The 18,926-nt window shown below is 42.8% G+C and overlaps 1 protein-coding gene across 1 annotated transcript in view; it reads left to right on the top strand.

Moving 5' to 3' along the window:
- Positions 1-1,238: 1,238 nt before the first annotated feature.
- Positions 1,239-18,926, top strand: part of LOC132403540 (calcium-binding protein 7) — a 71,127-nt gene continuing 53,439 nt past the window's right edge. The window contains exons 1-2 of the mRNA XM_059986935.1: positions 1,239-1,347; positions 2,389-2,532. Of these exons, the coding sequence (XP_059842918.1) occupies positions 1,239-1,347; positions 2,389-2,532 (253 nt within the window). The remainder of the gene's footprint in view (positions 1,348-2,388; positions 2,533-18,926) is intronic.

Below are 18,926 nucleotides of genomic sequence, written 5' to 3'. Positions count from 1 at the left end.
TTGCCCGGTACAGAACTGTGCTGAGAATGAGGGGCATTACTCTCGGTTTTATTAAGAAGACTTACGTTCCAGAAAGCTAAAATGCTCCCTTTTGAGATCAGGTTCGGACTGGTGAGTTACGTCCAAACAGATAGCAAATGAACTCGAGAATAGATCGGGAGGGGGGGAGGAGGGGGGTTCTTTATTGTTTTGCCCATTCAGTGGGGAAAAAAACACAAAGCAGGCCATCTCTGAGCCGGCAAATCAACACAGCGGTAATGGCATTAGTCGAAGCCTTAGAGAAATTCTCAACATGTGAAATATGCAAAGATCACAGCAGCCTAAATGTCGATTATGTTCACCTGCCTGCTTCTAACCCCCACGTCGTAAATAGTTTGTGGAATCGAGAAGGAACAGGTTGCCTCCGTTGCGTGTTGGTGCTGGTTTCTTGCATTAAGCAAGCAGCGGTAACCAATGTCTCCTTCAGTTCCTCAATGAGTCGACACGTCTGAGTGTTTTGACTGGCGAGGGTCGCTCGTCCCTTCCTTATTTAACTGGTCGGATCCCGTGAGATCATTTTTATTCGCTGATACCGTCTTCCCCGGCGCAGTCCCAGTGGCGCGCTTCAACCTGCTCAATTGCCGGCTTCTGTTTGACTGGATTGAGATTTATAATCAAAACCAACATTCAGATGTGGTTTTTATTTAATCTGGCGTTGTGCTTTGTTTGCAAATTGTGGATTGGTGCGCACACAACATTTGGTCGATGTGAATATGAAAGCAAATAAACTGTATTTTGGAATGAATGATTCATGCTTTGCAATGCCTGGGGTGATGGTTTGAAGATAGGGGAGGGTTAGAGCTGCCGCTGTCGGCGATGAACCATCACGTTCCGGGAACCTAACTACATCTCAAGAAGGTCTCGACGCTGGAGCAGCCTAGCCGGCTGCGACCTGACTGGATTCCAAGGCATTTTGCAGGTTGCTCCTCAGTGTCAGACAGAATTTTCCTGTCTGAAGCCACGTGTCAGACTGTGAGGGAGCGGGCATAGAGGGGGGCACGGGACTCGCAGCTCCCAACATCGCAGGGGAACGGATGGAGTCTTACCGCGGATCCTTTCGCAAATATTAAAGCCAGAGCACCATGTCCTGTCCTTGGCTGCCGAGTGCCATTTCACTGGAAGTGATCGAGGGGAACGGGAACCTCAAACTCGCCGTATGAAGATCCGAGCAAAGCACCTCTGTGATCTAAAGATTCAAGATGCCTATGCACCCAGTGACAGCGACTTTAATGTACAGGGGTATCTACACGATCCCTGATATTCTCTCCAACCAAGACCCCATAGACATACCTGAGGATGAACTGGAAGGTTAGTGTTATTCATCTCTGTCTTAGCCGTGTTACCTGTGAGGACAGTGAGATGTTTGCTCTATGCTAAATCACCGAGCTGCGGTAACGGGTCTGTCACCACCCAAAACTGTGCCACGGACGAATATGGTCTTTCTTTTCTGTAGTTAAAACACAGGAATCTGACTGTGGAACTGTTGGACGGGAGGCAGACAGGTGAGGGGGAGATGGGGAAAGATATACAGAGAGAAAAGCCCCCCCCCCAAGTTAAACACTGTCACAAATGCGTGCGGATTACTGAAGGAAGGAAGACGGTCTCGGTGTTACGAGTCGTGTATTTGACTACAACGCGAAGCATTGATATTCAGCGCGCGTCAGCTAGTACTGTTTTCATTTGCTGTTGGTGGGGAGCAAGACTAAAGACAATTTTCTCTTGCAGGTTGGAATTAATTGTTTTTATTCTTGGGATTAATCCGTTCAGAATGCTCCTTAGAACTGAAGTCACCTTTTTACTTCGAGGCTTGCTGTCTTCAGCTTTAAACATCAAACATCCTCTCAATTAATCTATAGAAATTAGAGGCAAATAATAAAGGCATATCTGGGCGTAATGAACTGCTCCTGTACCAGTGAGCGAACCTGCTGCTGTGATTTCTCATTCGTCCATTTCCGCTCTGGATAACTTTGATGAGAGCGTTTTGTGCACCGTGACACTGTCCGTATCCCCTTTAAACAACCTGCTGCTAGATGCATACAGCAAAGATTGCATTTATTCGTGAGATCCCTGGCGACTTTGAAAATTTTGTCATGATTACCTTCACGATTTGGTTCCACAGGTAAATGCTGAGGAGAGCGACATGTTTGGTCATGAATCTTGCAAAGGTATTCCAAAGCAATAACAACACAAGATCGCTGAAAATATCGATTGAAAACGACGCGAAATATTGGGCTTGTGTCTGTATTTCCCAGACATTACAATAACTTTTACATAACCACAATATTATAAATCAACTTACTATATATTAACGTCAGTATAAATTTCATTAAACCTAGTTCCTCCCTACAGAGATTCGGGAGGCTTTTAAAGTCTTTGACCGTGATGGAAACGGGTTTATCTCGAAGCAGGAACTGGGGATGGCGATGCGATCTCTGGGCTACATGCCGAATGAAGTGGAACTAGAAGTGATCATCCAGCGGTTGGATATGGACGGTAGGAGGCAGAAAGCAACCTCTTACATTCAAACACTCCCTCATGCACTCCTACATAAATTGCACTGTGCTTTAGAGTTACGAATAAACTGGCCATTACAACCGTTTAATCACAAGCACTTGATCTTGGTCTAATTCCTGTCAATTCAGTTACTGGCTTAAAAAGAAGTTCGTACAGTTAATCACAACCTTTTGTATTCCTCCTAAACTCGAGCCCCTACAACTAGGAAGCAGAGGTGCAAAGTGGCTGATGGAGAGACAGATGTCTGAACGCCCAATTGCAATTCATTTAGAAAAAGAACCAAAGATGGCAATGAGGTTGGCATTAAAATGATAAAACTCAGTGAATAAAGTCAGCTCGTGATGCTTCTACTGAAGAACTGGAACTAGGTACAATTTTATTGGAAATGGGCCCTGGTGCCAGTCAGTCACTGGCTTCATGCCCGATCTTCAGGAACTCTGATCATAACCACAGCCTCGACTACTGAGACCCTCAGCCCTCTTGAGGGTAGCGGGCGCCGCAGATTCGCAACCCCCTCTGTAATGTTTCCTTGCTCGGCTTCTGTCGTGGCAAAGAGTGCTGGTAATTCTCCGCTCCCCGACACCTCCCGCTCGCCCCAATCAGGAAGCCACATTGCCCTTCCAAACTGGCTTTCCGACGTGGGTACGTTTGGCGCGTAGCCCCTTCAGTGTCCTCAGGACCTAAACTCGCTGCCTCAGATGTTCCTGATAGTGGGATTCCACATAATTTGACCACAATCCGAATGTCTATTACCACTGCATAAAAGGCGGGTCTTTGGTTACTGGGAACTGTCCTTCTCAGAGCGTGGTTACAAAGGAATAGCCCGAAAGAAGGAAGGGTGTCCCATGGCTCTTTCGAAAGTTGACACTTAATGTAATATTTCTCCCCTTTATCACAGGGATAATCAATCGCCCAAGGCAGCCTCTAAATATCTGCTACCTTACCGCAGTAGCTTCTCACGACTCGATATCTCATTATCATGAAGTCGTACAGCACGGAGTGAGATACTTCGGCGCAATCCGTCCATGATGCTAATTTACTTTTCCTGCATTTGCCGCATGAGTATTTATACTTTCCTTCTGCCTGTATCTATCCAAAATGTTTTTTCAAATTGTTGCAATGTTACCTACAGCGCTGTGCAGATGTCTTGGGTATATAGCTAAGATGTTTAGGACTGTTGTACAGTACTGTATTTGTCAACGTGGAGCGGAAAAAGCGAGTTTGTAGATCTGGCGGGAGCAAAGGATGTCGGCAATGGCGAGGGTGGAGAGCCGCGGGAGGGTTGTGGTACAGCTGGCAGTGAAGGAGTGCCAGGGGCGGGGTGGGGGGATGTGGTGAGAGGGGGTGGCATGGGTGCAGACACACCCAGCCCAGAGACCCTAGGCAAGGCCATTTCATTCTAAGCAACTTGGCTTATTGATCTTTGCAGAATGTCTCTCTGGTGCTGTCAGCTCCCTTCCCCTTTTTCCAAACGTGATTCCCCTCTCCCTCACCCCCTTCCCACTCTCAGTCTGCAGTAGAGACTCACATCAGGATCAGATTTATCATCACTCACATAAGTCGTGAAATTTGTTTTGTTTTGGAGGCGGCAGTACAATGCAGTACATAAAATTACAACAGTACTGTCTGTGCCGAAGCAGGTGACGCCCGAGCTATAAATATGTGCCTAAGGCTTTCACACAATACTCTACCTCTACCACCCTTGGCAGTTTGTTCCACAAATCCACCACCCTCTCAGAAAATCCTGCTCCTCTAATCTCCTTTAAATGTTTCCCCTATCATTTTATACCTATGTCCTCTAGTTTTAGATTCCCCCAGCCCTAGAAGAGGATTGTAACTATCTACCACAGCTACGCCTTCATAATTTTATAAACCTCTGTCTCTTACATCTTCAGGAATACACTTCCAGCATATCCAGTCGCTTTGTGTTAGTAAAACTCTCCAATCCAGGCAACATCCTGGTGAATTTCTTCTGCACTCCTCCTCCTCTTTCCTTTAGCCGGGTGGCCAGTAGTGTGCATAATATTCCAAATGTGGCCAGCAATGCCTTGACCAGTTGCAACATAATGTCCCAAATCTTACGGTCTGTACTACTACCTATGAAGGGAAACCTTCACCATCCTGTCCACCTCCGTCACCATTTTCAGAGTTATAACCTTGCACCCCAAGTTCCCTCTGTCCATCAACATTCCTAATGTGGCTGCCATTTACTGCACGTGTCCTGCCGGTATTAGGCGATCCTAATGTCACCTTGTCAGAGAGTCATAGAAGAGGACAGCACAGAAAAAAGCTCTTCAGCCCATCTAGTCAGTGCCAAACATTTTAAACTGCATATTCACATTGCCATGCAATGGGACCATAGCCCTCCATGCCCCTACCATCCAAGTACCTATCCAAACTTTACTTAAATGTTGAAATTGAAATGTAGACTTTGTTCACCATTCCAGCTGGTCTTATACCTCTGTACCCTTTCACGATTTTCTTTGTTGTCTCATTTTAAGTTATCAACAGATTTACTGTAACCACAAACATTCTCATCTATGCTGTTTCTATAAATGACAAAACAACTAAGTTCCCAGCACCAGTTCTGTAGTAAACCTCTGCTTACAGACCTCCAGTCAGAAAAACAACACTTCACCACCACCCTCCTTCTCCTCTCACCTTGCCAATTTTGGATCTACTTTGCCTAAGCGCATCGGATCCCAAGTGCACTAATTTTCTGGACCAATCCATCACTGAGGATCGTGGCAATTTTTTTGCCAAAGTCAATGTATTACAAGGCCTCTGTATTACCTTGCCTCTGTCTATTTTCTGAGTAATTCCTCAGAATAAAAAACTTAATCCAATTTTCCAGGGACAAAACCAAGTTGATTCTTCTTAAACAGTTCTTCTCTTTGTATGTGATCATAAATCTAGTACCTAAGGTAACTTTTTCCAATAGTTTCTCTACTTCTGACATAAGGCACACTGGCTTCTACTTTCCTGGCTTGCGTTACTACTCTTCTTGAACATGAGACCAATGTTAGCTACTCGACAGTCTTCCAGTACCTCAGCTGTGCCTCAAAAATGTTTGCCTCCTCTTTAGCAAAAAAAGCATCAAAGCCCCAGCAATCTCCTCACTTGCCCCTGGGACACCCTAGGATAGATCCATCAGGCCCTGGAAATGTCTCCACTTTGATGTGCATCAATATTAGTATTAGAATCACTTTATTGCCAATATATGAAACACACCTGAAATGATTATGGCTTGGTGCCAAGCCTAAAACACGGGACAATACCATAACAGACAACACAAAGCAACTAACAATGTACCAGACAATAGTGCAAACAGCCACGAGCAATCAAAAATCAGCAGAATAGTCACATGTGTAAATGTCAATAATCAGACTTCAATAAATGTGAACAGATGAACACACTCAATAATTATCAACAGAACAAGGAAAGCAGAAAAGACTATTTAACAGTAAACATGAGGAAATCTGCAGATGCTGGAAATTCAAACAACACACACAAAATGCTGGTGGAGCACAGCGCCTCCAACGGGATCCCACTATCAAACACATCTTTCCCTCCTCCCCTCTTTCTGCTTTCCACAGGGATCGCTCCCTACACAACTCCCTTGTCCATTCGTCCCCCCCCCCCCACATCCCTTCCCACCGATCTCCCTCCTGGCACTTATCCTTGTAAGCAGAACAAGTGCTACACCTGCCTTTACACTTCCTCCCTCACCACCATTCAGGGCCCCAGACAGTCCTTCCAGGTGAGGCGACACTTCACCTGTGAGTCGGCTGGTGTGGTATACTGCGTCCGGTGCTCCAGGTGTGGCCTTTTATATATTGGTGAGACCCGATGCAGAATGGGAGACCGTTTCACTGAATACCTTTGCTCTGTCTGCCAGAGAAAGCAGGATCTCCCAGTGGCCACACATTTTAATTCCACATCCCATTCTCATTCTGATATGTCTATCCATGGCCTCCTCTACTGTCAAAATGAATCCAAACTCAGGTTGGAGGAACAAAACCTTATGTACCAGCTGGGTAGCCTCCAATCTGATGGCATGAACACTGACTTCTCTAACTTCCGTTAATGCCCCTCCTCCCCTTCTTACCCCATCCCTGATATATTTTAGTGTTTTTCCCCCTCCTTTTCTTTCTCTCTCTCTCTTTCTGCCCATCACTCTGCCTGTTCTCCATCTCCCTCTGGTGCTCCCCTCCCCCTTTCTTTCTCCCTGGGCCTCCCGTCCCATGATCCTTTCCCTTCTCCAGCTCTGTATCCCTTTTGCCAATCACCTTTCCAAATCTCAGCTTCACCGCACCCCCTCCGGTCTTCTCCTATCATTTTGCATTTCCCCTTCCCCCTCCTATTTTCAAATCTCTTACTATCTTTCCTTTCAGTTAGTCCTGTCGAAGGGTCTCGGCCCGAAACATCCACAGCGCTTCTCCTTATAGATGCTGCCTGGTCTGCTGTGTTCCACCAGCATTTTGTGTGTGTTGAAAGACTATTTAACAGATGCTGCGCAGGGGACAGTTAGGGTAGCACACCTGAGTGCGTTTTGCTGAGAAGCTGGATAGCTACAGCAAAGAAGCTTTGGAGGTGACGTGCATCCCTGGTGGTGATGGACCTGTAGTGTGTCCTTGATGGCAATTTGGTGAATAGGTGACTGCTAGGGTGGGTGGAATCCAATGCTTTCTCTGTTCTGACTGCCAGTGTCCACTCTCCCTAACTCTCCATCTTCTCTGCCCTTCTCCCCAGTGAATTCTAAGGAGCTCTACTCTTTCACTTCTTCTAATCTATTTATAATGTGTGGTAGCACAATCTAAAAATTGCAAATGCATTCAGTGGCCATTTTATTAGGTATCTTCTGTAGCTAATACAGTGGCCACCGAGTGTGTGTTTGTGGTCCTCTGCTACCCTAGCACTGTCGACTGCTCCACAAGGTTAGGCATGGGATCCACTTCAAGGGCTGATGTGTTGTGTATTCAGAGATGCTCCGCTGTTGTAACACGTGGTTATTTGAGTTGCTGTCACCTACCCGTCAGCTTGAACCCATCTGACCATTCCCCTCTGACCTTTCTCATTTACAAAGTGTTTTTGCCCACAGAACTGCCGCTCACCGGATATTGCTGCTTTTCACACCATTTTCTGTAAATTCTAAAGAATGTTGTGCATGAAACTGCCAGGAGACCAGCAGTTTCTGCGATACTCAAAAAACCCCGTCAGGCACCAACACGGTCAAGTCACTTGGATCACATTTCTTCCCCATTCTGATGCTTGATCGGAGCAACAATCGCATCTCCTGGCCATGTCTGCATTCACTGTGTTGCCGGCACAGGACTGGCTGGTAAATACTCACATTCCCGAGCAGGTGTACCTAATAAAGTGGCCACTGAGTGTCTATTACATTTCAGCCCCTAAACAATCGACGGATTGTACTTGATGTTCAGATGATTGATTGGGTAACAGCAGACTAATGTGTATTCAGGGAGACGTTACACTGCCCGCCACACACCTGTGTGTCAGATTAATATGGGTTGGGAATTTCTGACAGGAAAGTAAATTGCAGTGTAAAGCAGAACCTGAACTCTCAAAAGTTGGAAGTAATGTGGTGGAAAATATAACTTACTTGTACAACTGGCTCCTTACTGTTCACAATGGACTAGAATAAAGTAAGATCATATCCAAGGAGAATGCCAGAATTGATGAGGACTAAATCACAGCAGTAAAATAAAGTTTAAGCCAGTAAGACTGGATAAGATAGGAGTAGAATAGGCCATTTGGCCCATCGTATCAGCTCTGCCATTTCATCATGGTTGGTCCATTTTCCCTCTCAGCTCCAATCTCTTGCCTTCTCCCTGTATCCCTACATGCCCTGACCATTCAAGAATCTATCAACCTCTGCCTTAAATATACATAAAGACCTGGCCTCCACAGCTGACTGTAGGAAAGAATTCCACAGATTCACCTCTCTTTTTTAAAGAAATTAAAGGTAATTGGATTTTATAGACAGAAGGGTAGTGAATCTGGAGATGAAATGGTACCTCCAACAGCAGTACGAAAGGAAACAGTGACGCAGAGGAAATTCAAAACCAATTCTCACTGGAGTAGCGAAGATTCCATATCAGAGAAGTTTTCAGTGCTGTAGTCAGCATGTGATCTGTTACCTAATACAGTAAACCCAACCACCCTCTACATTTAAATAACTCTAAGGATTTGGATGATTTATTCAGGAAACTTGAATTGCTACTAATGCAATACAATCAGGGCAGAGGAATGTAAAGTAAGAACATTTTGCTATTTGACATTATCTGTCCACTAATTAGCAGAAGAGATAAATCGCCAGTTATTTTTGCTGGTGTTGGTTTAGAAATAAATGTCGACCTGTATATTAGGAGAGTTTCATCTTCTATTAATGATGTCTGTACTTCCACCTGACTATGCTGAGAGGGTTATCGATTTAATGATTTATTTTAAAACCCCACATTGGACAGAGTGCTCACATCTTTTCATGGGGGCTGTGTCTAAGCTACTCAAAAGCAAGGTTGGAAGCTAAAGTGGCACTATTTATTCATTCAGGTATTGCAACTTAGTGAGTTGGGCAATTCCAAATTATTTCATGAAAACAAATAATGCAATTGCAGGGGGAAAATCTGAAGTAAGTACAAAAATCTCTGACAACTCTCATTAGATCTGACATCATCTGTGGAAACAAAAATGCAAATAATATTTCAGGCCATAGATTTTTTTTTTCAAATTATTTAAGCCTCAGTCTAAAATTTTCAAATTGTATTTAATGTTTCTACTCATTTATAACTGAAAACTTCCTGAAGTATATTTATCTGTTGACCAATTAAATAAAAAGAGTTTCAGTTTAGGAAGTTTGCTAATCCCTGAGTTACTAAACAATAATCTCCTTAATGGCACAACCCTCATTTAGTTAGATAATTGCACAACCCTCTCCAAATCTCTGAATGTTCCCAAAGACAGGACAATAATCCTTAGATTTCAGACAATCAAGATTCTTGTATCAGCCACCTTTTAACATTGACACCTTCACCCTCAAAGATTCAGCAAGACCCCATACTGTTCCATTGATTTCTCTGCCATTCATTAAGATTGTAGCAATAATCTTATCTATCAGTAATATCACATTATTTATTAAGTGTCAAAAAATAATTGCATACATAACACCTATCCCTAATAACTGCTTTGTAAGACCTGCTGCTGTGTTAAAACCTACATTGGAATATATTAAATGACATCAGCACTGCTGAAAATGCATTGAACGTTTTTGGGTTTATATTTACTATATAGCGCTAAGTCAATGAAAAAATTACCACTTACTCCCTATTGCAACTTATCTTTTAGATTGTCTCACACAGAACAAATTAGACTCTCATTTATTTTCAGCATAATGTGAATGTAATGGCTGTAATTTAAAAGTTAAATGACCTTTTAGAAGTTAAACCATGCATTGATAAGTACCATTTGGACTTTTCGGTACAACAACAAATGCTAATCATGCCAGCACAATCTACTTCCTGTGAATGAATATGAAAAACAATTGAGAGAGAATTGAAATTTATGGGCATTGACCATTCATACAATCATCAAATTAATTAACCAATTAGGAATGAGCAATGACTGCTGGTCTAGCCACTGACAACTAGCTCCCCCAAAATGAACGAATATAAAACTGGTATTTTATAATTTTTGTTCCGCTTAAATACACACAAGGACAAATTATAAATTACTCACCTTATGCTTTTGTATTACCCCTTCCTTACAGTGTTCCTGGGAATTCAGGAAAAAAATGGAAATTTTAGAAATCTTTTCTGGGGTAGTATTTCTGACTTTTATAGAAAAAAGGGCATGAATGTTGGTTGAACATGTGCAGGGAACATGCCTGTTGAATGCTCTTTCACGAATTTTGGCATCCACTAAATAAAACATCAGCATTTTTATTTTAAGTTTTGCTCAGTCTCCACTCATCAAAGGTGACTTATCAGATGCCCCCAAAATAGTCTCAGTGACAGAACCAACTGATATTTTTATCAGTCATACCCAGCATGAATAAGTTTCTGAGTTGGAACTTTATGAACTACCAAACAATTTCTTGCAATTACCCAGTTTCAGGAAACATGGAGGTTGACAGATCCTTAATCAAATAAATTTGACAGTGAACCTAATCAGGAGAATTACAGAATGTGGAAAAAGACTTTAAGCAGCAATTTAAGGAATTCAGGTAGCAAGTTAGGAAGGTTTTGGGAGGGGAAAGCAAACTCACCAATGATGGAGCAATTAAGTGCAGGAATAATCACAAAGCCAGAATTAGAGAGACATGGACTTTGATTTTCAAAGTACTGGTGGACTCTTGGAGATTGTAAAGACAGAGTGTTGACCATGAATATTTTTAAATGGATATGAATTTTAACACTGGGAGGTTGTTCAATTGGCAGCCAATATATGCCAGCAATTAGGGAGATGATTGGTGAATATAGGTCTAAGTTTGGATAGAACTTGATTTCCTCAGCTACTAAAGAAAATCCATGGATGGATTTTATCAATGAACTTCATTTAGGCAGGTATCGATGAGTACCTTAGGGCTGAGTACGTGCTAGGCAGAATCTTTGGGTGCAACCCATTTGGCCAGAAACTGAAAGGATTGAGTCACCTATGCTTACACCTGAGTCAAGTTTACCAGTTATGAAAGTAACAAACAGTAAACAAAAAACAGAGAATGCTGGAAATACTCAGCAGATCAGGAAGCATCTGTGGAAAGACACGTGGACATTCCCATCACTCTCTCCACCCTCTCTCTTCTCTGCTAATGAAATAAGGTTTAGTCTCTCAGTCTGGTGAAAGACCATAGATCTGAACCGTAGACTTTGTATCCTTATCCAGGGCTTGCTGCCTGACCTGCTAAGTACTGGCATCATTTTGTGGTTTTATTTCAGACTGACAATATCTGCAACACTTGGTTACTGTCAATAAAATCAGGTTGAATGTAAAGCAATCCCTCACTTGTAAACCTTCTGCCAGACAAGTTAGACTGAAACTGTCCACAAAAATCTATCAACGTAGCAATTTTGCAGTGAATGGTATTAAAGTTATATTGGGATAGCACAGTATTTACAGGGCATGGAATTGCAGCATATAGAGAGGCTCTGAGCCTGCAGGAAGATCATGAGTCAGGAGTGTCTGCTCATGCAAGAGTGTCCACAGAGGCAGTGAGCCATCTGCGATTCATTACCAGTGACAATGAAGTCTACCACAGCCCTCGATTGTGATTCTACAGCTATCCAATCTGAATCCATGGGGAACAGCTCAGCAGTTAGGTTCGCACACATCTTTGTTTTCGTGAATGCGATAACCAGAAACTGAGTTTGCTCTCGTGCATTATGCCAGGTTGCGATCTGAGAATGTAACGTTTCTCTAACGTAGGCTGGAGTCAGGCCACCGCCACCCCTCCCAACAGTGTTGAAGCTTGTCTTCCACATAATCAGCAAGTCTAATCGGATGTGACATCTTGTTCTCAAGTCCCTTTATCGCACTTTTCTTCAACCATCTATCTTCTTAATGTTCGCCCCTACCTGTTAAGTGCCAACATTTGCTTCAATCACTGTTTCAAATCCTGCATTCCTCAGCCCCACATAAAGAAAATGTCTCTTTGTCCCAGATCTCACACGTTTCATTTTATGTCTGAATCTTCTTTCAGTCAATACATTTAATGAACACAGTTATTATAGTTTCTTTCCACGGCACACTTCATGACTTTATACATTCCTGTCAAATCATCCCTTCATTTCTTCCCTTGTCATGAAAGCATTTCCAATTATTTTCCTATATCTCTGGCAGTATCTTAGAGAATTTATTGTATGGTTTTTGCCCCAGTATCCTCTTTATAGTGTGGAGCGTAAACTACAGATAGTATTCCAGCTGCGGACATTATGATTTCATTTAGATTTATCATCACATTTTGACATATATAATCCACACCTCTTGCCATAAAACCCAGTATTCTATTAACTAGTTTTATTGTCTCATTTGCTAGCAGTGAGCTTTTAATGTCGAGGAAAATTGAATCATCAGATCTTTCTATCCATGCTGCTCAGATTTCCTGCGTCCAAGGTGTAATTGTTATTTGTATTCTTTCAGTGTGTTTATTCCTATTGCATTTCACCTGCAGGTGATGGGTAAAAGACAATGGAAGAAAGTGGGCAAAACTTAATCTGCAGAATGTGGAAATGATCTGGAATTTAATGGCTGAGGGAGTGGTTGTGGAAGGGTTTCCTAGAGGGAATTGGGTAGTCACAACGGGAAGTCGTTGATAGGGCAACGGGCAAGGAATGGGGGAATGGGACTGAACTGGTTGCTTTGGAAAAAGGCTGATGCGAGTTCAAAACAAAAACAAATAGGTTTAGGTTCCACAGGAGTTCTATGAGTCAATTTTTTTTTAGATATTCCCTTGCAGTTTTCATTAGGTTCTCAGAGTTAGTAAATTGTCCTTTAATTTTAAGCACCAGACAGCCCTGTGAACTATCCTACACAGTAAACAAAGTTGCATCAGAGGAGGATGTTTTTGGACATTTCACAGGATTTATAGCCTCATGAGAGATGGCTCTTAATTCCCACTCTCTGCTTCCTTTACTCTAAGGAGCTTTTCCTAATCCCATGCCATTCAATCTCCTTTAAATTCTCATCCATTGTATATTGCTAAGATTTTCTGTAAGTCAAGATGTATCACATCCAACATTTTCACATCAACTATGCTTCATATCCCTGCTGACTTATTCTTTGTGAAATGACAGGGATTGGGGGCTATTGCAGGAGAGTCGTTTGCTCCCTTCTGCACAATGGTAGTCCAGGCAACAATGAGTTAATCACGCAAAAACTTGTGGAGATCCCACACATCTAACCTTCCCTAATTCCAAGATGTCTGTCAAAATACATAGACTTAAATGCCTGTGAGGAAAACTTTATCATTTAGAACCCATGTCGTTGTTATAGTTACATTTCAAAGTTCAAAGTAAATTTTTTATCGAAGAAAATGTCCTACCCTGAGGTTCATTTCCTGCAGGCATTCACAGTAAAACAAAGTAATACAATAGAATCAATAGAATCAATAACTACATATAAAGACTGACAAGCAACCATTTTGCAAAAGAACATAAACTGTGCAAATACAATAAATAAATAAATAAATAAATAAATAAATAAATAAATAGATAAATAAATAGGTAGATAGATAGATAGGTGGATAGATAGATAAATAAAGAAATAGATGGATAGATAGATAGATAGATAGATAGATAGATAGATAGATAGATAGATAGATAGATAGATAGATAGATAAATAAATAGATTGATTAATCATACTGAGAAGACGGGTTGTAGTGTCGTTGAAAGTGTTCATTGTTGTGTTCACTGTTGGGGTGAGTGAAGTTATCCACACTAGTTCAGGAGCCTGATGGTTGCAGGGTAATAACCTCACCTGTACCCGGTGGTGTGGGACCTAAGCTACCTTCTTCCTGATGGCAGTAATGAGAAAAGAGCATAGCCCAGTCGGTGGTTGGTGGGGAGGGAGTCCGTGACAATGGATACAGCTTTCTTGTACATGCTTCGTGAAGGAAGGGCTCTTCCTGTGACAGACTGGGCTGTATGCAGGCTTTTCCATTCTTGGGCATCGGTGTTACATTTAACTTCTTCGTAAGCCAGCGTTAAAATGGGATTTCTAGATTATGTATACACCCACTGCTCCAAACTCCGACAGAGAAGGAGCATTAGATATGAGGTCACACAGGTGTAATCAGTTTGTGTTCATGTCAGCATCATTTCTGTACCATCGTGCAAGCCTATAAGATGATAGTTATATTTTTTTCCAGCAGGTTTAGAGGGATATGGGCCAAACTCAGGCAAACTAGACTAGCTTGGGTAGACAGTTTGGACAACTTTGATGAGAATGGTCCATTTCTAACTATCCCTATGTTATCACTTCTCTTCTCCTCGCCTGCATATCACCACCCCCTTGTGCCCCTCCCCCTTCCCTTTCTCTCAATGTTCATTTCCCCCTCCAGTCAGATTCCTCCTTCTTCAGCCCCTCACCTCTTCCACCTATCTCCTCCCAGCGTCCCACTATCCTCCTTCCCCTTCACCTTTGACCTGCCTGCTTGTACTCCCTCCCCTTCTTACTCTTATTCTTCCCCCCTCCTTTCCAATTCCCATGAACGGTCATGGCCCAAAACGTCAACTCTTTTTTCCCCTCCACAGATGCTGCCTGACCTGCTGAGTTCCTCAAGCATTTTGTAGAGTGTATAGCACCTGCTCTTACTGAACACAAGGGAGTTGAAGAACAAAAAAGTTTCTCGGAGGATGTGGAGGAGTGCTGGGGGATGTTGATCAGTGACTCACTCTCTGAAAGAGCAGAGGTGACAAAAAAAAACCTTTTCTTCTAGGACAGAAGCAGAGTGTAATTGTGCACAGGTAGTACTGCTTGCCTCCCAGCTCTGGCAACTCATGTTTGATCCAAACTTCTGGTGCTGTCTTTGTGGAGTTTGCACGTTTTTCCTTTGATGTTTTTAAAATATAATAACAGGAGCTCCAGTTTTCTCTACTATACTTGTTGATAAGCTACGGTGGCTAAGGTGAATTGTGTCTCATGTAGGTGAGTGGTGGGATAGTTAGAAAAGATAATTAGTATGTTTGAGAGAATAAGTTTCAGAAAAAGATGTCAGGGAATATGTTGTTAGCCAGAATAGATGGGCTGAATGGTCTAGTTCTAGGCCATAAAACAATGTACTTGAACACCTGGTGTGCAGCAATCTGAAAGGTTCCATTTGGGAAGCAGGATCTGACTGAACAGCTTTAAAATGGCCAACATGGAGACTATAGTCTAAATCACAGGTTCCAACTCTTTTTTACGCCATGGACCAATAGCATTAAGCAAGGTTGACCAGGTTGGGAACCCCTGGTCTAAATCTTCTTCAATGATTGGAAGATTCTAACCCTCCCAATTCACGAGGGTCTGTTACAACAATTGTTAGGTTAATTAGTAACTGTAAATAATGCTTGGAATTGATATGAGCAGTAGAATCCGGGAGAAGAGAGGTGATAGGGATGTGAAAGGGAAAATGGGATTAGCATAGATGCATGATTAATGGTCAACAGAATCATGGTGGGCTGAATGGCCTGTTTCCATATTGTGCGACTGTGTACTCCCAGTACTTTTTGCCAATACTGCATGGGGCTTTAACAATCGAGCTTGAATTGAGGTATTATTTTGTATACCTCTATCAAATCTCCTCTCAAGCTTTTATGTTCCAAGGAATAAAGTCCTAACCTATTCAACCTTTCTTTAAAACTCAGGTCCTCCAGACCCAGCAACATCCTTGTAAATTTTCTCTGCGCTCCTTCAAGATGCTCTGAAAAGGAGTTGCATACATGATTGACACAGATATGAACAGTGCAAGGAAATCCTCAGTCAGACTTCTGGGTGATGCCAGACTTCAAAGAGTTGATGATTTTCATTCTTCAAAAGTAGATGTTCAATTATATAATGCAGGGAAAAAAGAACAGTATTATCCAATTTGAGTTTCTAGGCAGATTCTGAAATAACATATTATGTATGTTACATCCTCCAGAATAGACAATATTTAAAGTACGGTTTTGCACTGAAGCTTGCTTTCACAAGACTGTATTCCTTCAGTTTTGCAATCATATAATGCACTCCAAAAATGCTGCTAAAAATAAAATTCAAACCATGTTATTTGACCTTAATTTAATTCATTGATACAGAATATTAGAACCACTAGGTAGCATATCTCCTGACAACGTTCCTCCTTCATGCCAAAAGTGCCTTAGGCACAAAGCCAAGGGGTGTCCTTTATCCTTTGTACCAGATTTAGGGCCGCGAACAAGTTTAATGATTAAACAGAGGATGTGCTTACAGGGAATGAAGATTGCAGATTAAATAATAGGGAGTTAGTCTCAAGGAGACATACCCTTTTACTAAAGCCCATCAATAAGAATGCTGATTAATTTACTGGAGATCAGTTCTGTCCGGACGTTCCCAGTTTGGTTGCTTTCCTCATTATGCTTGAGTTCTTACCTTGAGTCCTCCTTGCAGCGCAAGGATTCAAGGTTCAAAATGTCATCCTGAATATTCCTCATTCATTCTGAATTGTTACTGTCCAGAGGTCGTCCGGAATTAATGGAAATATTGCATTATTCATGCAGGAAATCAAAAGTGTTTGGGTCTACAAGCAGATGTGATCGCTAGCCTCCATGCACTTCTGAGACATGGATTACTTGCAACAGGCACACCGGGCCCTCCTTTCATATTGAAATAGGATGCCCGGAGAGACAACACTGATACCGGTGATAACAGCTGCTGCCTCAGAGCAGGGAATGAGAGCAAACTAATCTGTCTAGGGCTCAATGCCAAATATGACTTGATTGCAGAAAGACATGTTGCGCTCTTCAAGCTTTGTGACTCCAACTGATAGAAGGTTACTCAGTTAGCTGTTTTGCATCTTAGCTGTTTTAGAAGGAATGTCTGAGAGGTTTATGGATGCTGTACTGAACTGATCGACGCTGGGCTCCTGATATTGCTGTAAAATGATGAAAATTTGTAAAATTTAATTTGCCAGCTGAGAGATCTGGGTGTTAACATGCTTCTAACATACTTTCTGATAACCACCATAAGATATAGGAGCAGAATTAGACCATTTGGCCCATCAAGTCTGCTCCTCCATTTCATCATGGCTGATCTAATTTTCCTCTCAGCCCCACTCTCCTGCCTGCTCCCCATATCCCTTCATGCCCTGACCAATCAAGAGCCTATAAACCTCTGCCTTAAATATACAAAAAGACTTGGCCTCCACAGCTGCCTGTTACAAATTCACCACTCTTTGGCTAAAGAATTTTCTCCTCATCTCCATTTTAAAAGGATGCCCCTCTATTCTGAGGCTGTGTCCTCTGGTCTTAGATTCTGCCACCACAGGAAACATCCTCTCCACATCCACTCCATTGAGGCCTTTCACCATTCAACAGGTTTCGATGAGTTCACCCCCTCATTCTCCTGAATTCCAGTGAATACGGGCCCAGAGTCATCATTCTTCATATGACAAGCTCTTCAATCCTGGAATCATTTTCGTGAATTTCCTTTGAACCCTCCCCAGTTTCAGCACATTTTTTCTAAGATAAGGGGCTCAAAACTGCTCACAATACTCCAAATGAGGCCTCACCAGTGCTTTGTAAAGTTTTAACATTACATCCTTGCTTTTATATTTTAGTCTTCTTGAAGTGAATGCTAATGTTGCATTTGCCTTCCTCACCACAGTCTCAACCTGCAAATTAACCTTTAAGAAATCCTTCACAAGAATTCTCATCTCAGTTTTTGCATCTCAGTTTTTCCTTCACTACATTGACGACTACATTGGTGCTGCTTTCTGCACTCATGCTGAGCTCGTCAATTTCATCGACTCTGCCTCTAACTTTCACCCAGCCCTCAAATTCACTTGGTCTATCTCGGACACTTCTCTCCCCTTTCTCGATCTCTTGGTCTCCATCTCTGGAGACAGACTGTCCACTGACATCTTCTATAAACCCACTGACTCCCATAACTACCTTGATTATACCTCTTCACACCCTGCCAAATGTAAAAATGCTATTCCCTATTCCCAGTTCCTCTGTCTCCTCCGCATCTGTTCCCAGGATGAGGCTTTCCATTCCAGGACATCCCAAATGTCTTCTTTCTTTAAGAATCTTGGTTTCCCTTCTGCCGTCATCAACGATGCCTTCACCTACATCTCCTCCATTTCCCACACTTCGGCCCTCAGCCCATTCTCCTGTCACCACAACAGGGACCATGTTCCCCTTGTCCTCACCTACCACCCCACCAGCCTCTGGATCCAGCACATTATCCTCCGCAGCTTCTACCACCTTCAACAGGACCCCACCACTAAGGACATCTTTCCCTCTCTACCCCTCTCTGCTTTTCGCAGGGTTTGTTCCCTCCGTGACTGCCTGGTCCACACGTCCCTCCCAACAGATCTCCCACTTGGTACTTACCCCTGCAAGCGTAAGTGCTGCACCTGTCCCTCCACCTCCTCTCTTACCACCATTCAGGGCCCCAAACAGTCCTTCCAGGTGAGGCAATGCTTCACTTGTGAGTCTTTTGGGGTCATCTATTGCATCCGGTGCTCCCGGTGCGGCCTCCTCTACATCGGCGAGACCCGACGCAAATTGGGGGACCGCTTCGTCAAGCACCTCCGCTCTGTCCGTCACAGCAGACAGGATCTCCCAGTTGCCACCCACTTCAACTCTGCTTCACATTCCCATTCAGATATGTCCATACATGGCCTCCTCTACTGCCA

Source organism: Hypanus sabinus, chromosome 13 (genome assembly GCF_030144855.1).
Source record: "Hypanus sabinus isolate sHypSab1 chromosome 13, sHypSab1.hap1, whole genome shotgun sequence".
NCBI classification, from domain to species: domain Eukaryota; kingdom Metazoa; phylum Chordata; class Chondrichthyes; order Myliobatiformes; family Dasyatidae; genus Hypanus; species Hypanus sabinus.
This window is presented reverse-complemented; position numbering and strand designations above follow the sequence as displayed.